Genomic DNA, 5,680 nt, shown 5'->3' with positions numbered 1-5,680 from the left:
GGGGTGGGTGGGAGGCAGGTGGACTCGGGGGTCCCCAGCGGGAGGGGCCTGGGGTCCCGGGGTTCTTGGATCCCCAGGTCTGGCCCCCACTCCTCTGGGCCTGAGCAGGGGCGTATGTTATTTATTAAACTATTCCTTTTTGCGACGGGGTGGGGAGGGAGCGGGAGAGGAGGCCTGGGTTTTTGTACAAACAGGTGAGATGCCTTTGTGAGCTGGAGAAGGGAGAATTAAATGTCATACACACCCACTCGGAGGCTGTTTCTATGGGGCTGATGGCTGGGGGCTGGACGCCGGGGGCCCCGGGCGGGGAGAGGGGGGGACCCTGAGTGTGCCAGGCCAAGGCCGCGGAGGGGAGACCATCAGCGACCCTCAACCCTGAGGGGCAGGGGCTTGAGCTTCCCTTGGTGCCCGGCACTTCGAAGTTCATCCAATAAATACTGAATGGGAGACCCTGGCCGGTGGCTCAGTTGGTTGAGCATCATCCCTGTGCACCCAAGGGCCGCTGGCTGATTCCCGGTCAGAGCACATGCCCTGATGGTGGGCTTGATCCCCAGCGGGGGACGTGCAGGAGGCAGCCAATCGATGTTTCTCTCCCTCTCTCCCTCCCCCTCCCTCTCTGAAATCAATAAAAACAGCCCTAGCTGGTTTAGCTCAGCGGATAGAGCATTGGCCTGCAGACTGAAGGGTCCTGGTTCAATTCCCAGTCAAAGGCACATGCCCAGGTCGCGGGCTCCATCCCCAGGAGGACCCGCTCTGGGCTGGGCCCCAGGGGCAGGGTTTTACTCTGACCCCTTGGGTCCTAACGCACCCATTTCACGGGTGAGGGAAATTGAGGCTGGGGGCCCGTTGTTCAAGGTCACGCAGCTAGAGAGACAACGGGTGGCCCTGCCACAGCTCTGGCTCATCGCAAAGGCTGGGTCCCTTTCCTTGTAAGTCAATACACAGCAACCGTGACCACAGACACAAGTGCGTTCCACACGGGGAAACCTAGGCTGGGTGGGAGCCTGGGTCTTACTCAGGCTCCAGAGAAGGGTCCATTGTGAGTGGGGCCGTATTCCGGACTCTCCTCTTAAGGGTCAGAAACCCTTTGGTGGCCCATGGCCGGTGTGGCTCAGTGGTTAAGCGTCGACCTATGAACCAGGAGGTCACAGTTCCATTCCCCCCACCTCGTCAGGGCACAGGCCCGGGTTGCAGTCGATCCCCAGTGTGGGGCGTGCAGGAGGCAGCCGATCCATGATTCTCTCTCATTATGGATGTTTCTCTCCATCTCCCTCTCTCTTCTTCTCTGAAATCAATAAAAATATATTGAAAATAAAAGAAACCCTTTGGTTCACTGTCCATTTGCAACATCACAGACAGACTCTCCCAGGGGGTCCTGTCTTGTCTCCAGGTGGAGCCTGGGGCAGGGCCTTGGGGTTCACCCCCAGCTCCCTGTCCGTCCTCAGGCCCCGTCCCCAGGGGAGAGGGGAGCCGTGGCCGGGGAGACTTCCCAGGAAGAGCCCTCTGTGTGTCCGATGAGGTCACAAAGCCCCTCCACGGAAGGCTCCTCCCCCAGGCCGGGCAGAGCACCCGCAGGGCCATGGCCCAGCCCTGGGGAGCCCCACCTTCTGCAGCCGCTGAGCTGGGGGCCCAGGCCGGTGGGCTGGAGGGTGCGGGTCCCTGACTCGGAGCCCCGGGGCACCCCCCTTTCTGCAGCCGCCATGAACAGGCTTTGGAACATGAGGCGCGTGGACCCCCTGCCAGGCCCCCCGACGTGGGTCCCCATCCTGGGCCAGCTGCAGAGGACCCTGCAGATGGGCGACTACCTGCCCCTCCGCCCGCTGCCCATGTTCGAGAGTAACTTTGTGCAGGTTCCCAGCTCCCTGAGCCCCGCGGGCGGAGCGGGGCAGGGCCAGGGCCCCTGGGCTGGGGGGGTCGGGGGCAGCTGGACGCTCAGGGGGCTGGGGCGGGGGCTGGGGATGCCTCAGGGGCACCGCAGGGAGGACTGGCCCCAGCCCCTCTCCCCGTGCCCCAGGTGACCAGTCGAGGGGCCCCTGTGTACGTGCACCACAGAACCAACCATCTGACCATGGGTGTGGCCGCCTCGCTGCCTGGCCCGGTGCTGCCCGACCTCCTGCTCATCGCCAGGCCCTCTGAGAGCCGGGACTGCTCCAACCTCATCCTCACCAGGTGCCCCCAGCCCCAGCTACCTCCTCCCCTCCCCCTCTGCCTGTTCCTCCTCCTCCCCTTCCCTCCCCCCTCTACCTCCCTCCTCCCCTCTACCTCCTCCATCTCCCCTCTGCCTCCTCCCCCTCTGCCTCCTCCCCTTCCCCTTTGCCTCCTCCACCTCCCCTCTGCCTCCTCCATCTCCCCTCTGCCTCCTCCCCTCCCTTCTGCCTCCTCCCCCTTCCCCTCTACCTCCTCCCCCTCCCCCTCTGCCTCCTCCATCTCCCCTCTACCACCTCCCCCTCCCTTCTGCCTTCTCCCCCTTCCCCTCTACCTCCTCCCTCCTGCCTCCTCCACCTCCCCTCTACCTCCCCCATCTCCCCTCTACCTCCCCCATCTCCCCTCTATCTCCCCCTCTACCTCTTCCCCCTCTGCCTCCTCCCTCTCCCCTCTACCTCCTCCCTCTCCCCTCTGCCTCCTTCCTCCTCCCCCTCTACCTCCTCCATCTCCCCTCTACCTCCTCCCTCTCCCCTCTGCCTCCTCCCTCCTCCCCCTCTGCCTCCCCCATCTCCCCTCTACCTCCTCCCTCTCCCCTCTGCCTCCTCCCTCCTCCCCCTCTGCCTCCCCCATCTCCCCTCTACCTCCCCCATCTCCCCTCTGCCTCCTCCCTCTCCCCTCTGCCTCCTCCCCCTCCCCCTCTACCTTCTCTCTCCTGCCCCCAGGATGATCCCGCTGGACCTGGTTCGCCTCTGTGTCCACAACCGGCCGGGCCGGTGCCTGAAGCTGCGCTTGCTCACAGGCCGCTACTACTACCTGGAGCTGAACGCCCCCGACAGGGAGATGGCCTTTCTGTTTGACCGCTGGATCCGCCTCATCAACCTGCTACAGGAGCCCACCGCCTACTGGGCCCCCCGGACCCTGCACACACCCCTCTCCGACCTGGCCCACGTGGCCCCTCCTGCCTCCACCTGGCTCCTCCAGGTGGGGCCATGCCCCAGACCCCGGAGGCAGGTGTGGGTCTGGAGTCCAAAGGGAGCATGGACCAGGAGCCAGGAGTCCAGGATCCCCAGAAATGGGGCGGGGGAGGGGGTGTGGGCTGGGTCAGCGAGTCTGAGGGAGGAGGCTGGGGGCCTGGGCTCCTGGGTCTGAGGGAGGCGGCTGGGGGCCTGGAGTCCTGGGTCTGAGGGAGGCGGCTGGGGGCCTGGAGTCCTGGGTCTGAGGGAGGAGGCTGGGGGTCTGGACTCCTGGGTCTGAGGGAGGAGGGGCTGGAGGCTGGACTCCTGGGTCTGAGGGAGGAGGCTGGGGGCTGGACTCCTGGGTCTGAAGGAGGAGGGGCTGGGGGCTGGACTCCTGGGTCTGAGGGAGGAGGGGCTGGGGGCTGGACCCCTGGGTCTGAGGGAGGAGGGGCTGGGGGCTGGACCCCTGGGTCTGAGGGAGGAGGCTGGGGGTCTGGACTCCTGGGTCTGAGGGAGGAGGGGCTGGAGGCTGGACTCCTGGGTCTGAGGGAGGAGGGGCTGGGGGCTGGACCCCTGGGTCTGAGGGAGGAGGCTGGGGGTCTGGACTCCTGGGTCTGAGGGAGGAGGCTGGGGGCTGGACTCCTGGGTCTGAAGGAGGAGGGGCTGGGGGCTGGACTCCTGGGTCTGAGGGAGGAGGGGCTGGGGGCTGGACCCCTGGGTCTGAGGGAGGAGGCTGGGGGTCTGGACTCCTGGGTCTGAGGGAGGAGGGGCTGGAGGCTGGACTCCTGGGTCTGAGGGAGGAGGGGCTGGGGGCTGGACCCCTGGGTCTGAGGGAGGAGGCTGGAGGTCTGGACCCCTGGGTCTGAGGGAGGAGGCTGGGGGCTGGACTCCTGGGTCTGAAGGAGGAGGGGCTGGGGGCTGGACTCCTGGGTCTGAGGGAGGAGGGGCTGGGGCTGGACTCCTGGGTCTGAGGGAGGAGGCTGGGAGCCTGGAGTCCTGGGTCTGAGGGAGGAGGCTGGGGGCCTGGAGTCCTGGGTCTGAGGGAGGAGGCTGGGGGCTGGACCCCTGGGTCTGAGGGAGGAGGCTGGGGGCCTGGAGCCTTAGGCCCTGTACTCAAGGGGCTGTGGAAGCAGGAAGAGGTGGCCCTTCCTGACTGCCCCCCTTGGTCCACAGAACCAGCCCCGCCGGAGACGCTCAGGTGAGCAGGCTGCCTCCCTCGGGTTTCTGCATCTCAGCTTCTCCGCCGCCGGGGCCTGGCGGGCGGGCGACAGCCCTCATCCATCCCTCTGAGCCTGGCTCAGCCCCACGCGCCTCCCCCCAGCCCCTCCCGCGGCGGGGACCTGACACCGGTGCCCCCTCTCCCTCCAGCCCTGGCCGCGGCTCTTCCCAAGATGCTGAGGTCGCCCAAGCAGAAGAAGGCCAAGGCCAGCCGGCCCCCGCCGGACCCCTCCCAGCCCCTCCAGAGGAGGTTCAAGTCCCGGGCCGTGGGCGACTCGGTGCCCCTCCTCTGGTCGCAGCTGGAGCCCCCCAGCGCCAGGAAGAAAGCCTCCGAGAAAAAGTAGGCTCAGGGCGGGGTGGCCCCCACCCGGCGGGGGGAGGGGGAGGGGGAGGGGGACCGAGCCCAGCCCCACGCCCTGTGCCCACAGGTCCCGCCCCGACCCCGGCCGTCAAGGCTCTCAGACCAAAGCCGCCGTCTCTGGTGAGCACGCCCGCCCCTCGCCTCTGAGAATGGACCCCGAGGTGCTGGTCCTTTCTCGGAGCTCAGGCTGCTTCTCCCCCACCCCCCTTCCGCCCCCCTCCCCCCCCCCCGCCCCCCCCAGTGAAGGGCCCGGTCCCCTCCGCCCCAGTGAGGCCCAGCGTCACCATCAGGACCATCTTCAGCATCTTTTCCAGAACTTTCAGCGCACAGCTGTCCTCTCCCAAGGCACCTATATACTGGGGGCCAGGAGCCCAACTCTTAGATCTGAGGGGGAGGGGCTGGGCTCCTGGGTCTGAGGGAGGAGGGGCTGGGGCCGGGACTCCTGGGTCTGAGGGAGGAGGGGGTGGACTCCTGGGTCTGAGGGAGGAGGGGGTGGACTCCTGGGTCTGAGGGAGGAGGGCGATGGGGCCTGGACTCCTGGGTCTGAGGGAGGAGGGGCTGGGGGCCTGGACTCCTGGGTCTGAGGGAGGAGGGGCTGGGGCCGGGACTCCTGGGTCTGAGGGAGGAGGGGCTGGACTCCTGGGTCTGAGGGAGGAGGGGGTGGACTCCTGGGTCTGAGGGAGGAGGGCGATGGGGCCTGGACTCCTGGGTCTGAGGGAGGAGGGGCTGGACTCCTGGGTCTGAGGGAGGAGGGGGTGGACTCCTGGGTCTGAGGGAGGAGGCTGGGGGCCTGGACTCCTGGGTCTGAGGGAGGAGGGTGATGATGCCTGGACTCCTGGGTCTGAGGGAGGAGGGGCTGGACTCCTGGGTCTGAGGGAGGAGGGCGATGGGGCCTGGGCTGTGTCTGAGAGGCTGCCGGCCTGACCGCCCTCTCCCTGGCCTCCCTCTGTCTCCAGGGATGCTCACCTGCCGGGGCGACGGTGCTTGGCAGGTTAGTTGA

At 67.2% G+C, this 5,680-nt stretch overlaps 1 protein-coding gene across 1 annotated transcript; it reads left to right on the top strand.

Moving 5' to 3' along the window:
• Positions 1-1,700: 1,700 nt before the first annotated feature.
• On the top strand, positions 1,701-5,680 carry GARIN5B (golgi associated RAB2 interactor family member 5B; the record flags this gene model as incomplete). Its single annotated transcript, XM_081107416.1, has 7 exons — positions 1,701-1,850; positions 2,015-2,169; positions 2,868-3,126; positions 4,275-4,299; positions 4,470-4,659; positions 4,748-4,800; positions 5,637-5,680. 7 exons carry the CDS (start codon positions 1,701-1,703, stop codon positions 5,678-5,680), a joined length of 876 nt encoding a protein of 291 aa, XP_080963542.1.

Source organism: Myotis nattereri, assembly GCF_964212035.1.
Source record: "Myotis nattereri genome assembly, chromosome: 15".
Taxonomy (NCBI): Eukaryota; Metazoa; Chordata; class Mammalia; order Chiroptera; family Vespertilionidae; genus Myotis; species Myotis nattereri.
The sequence above is the reverse complement of the archived record's forward strand: the minus strand, read 5'-3'. Positions and strand labels throughout refer to the sequence as shown.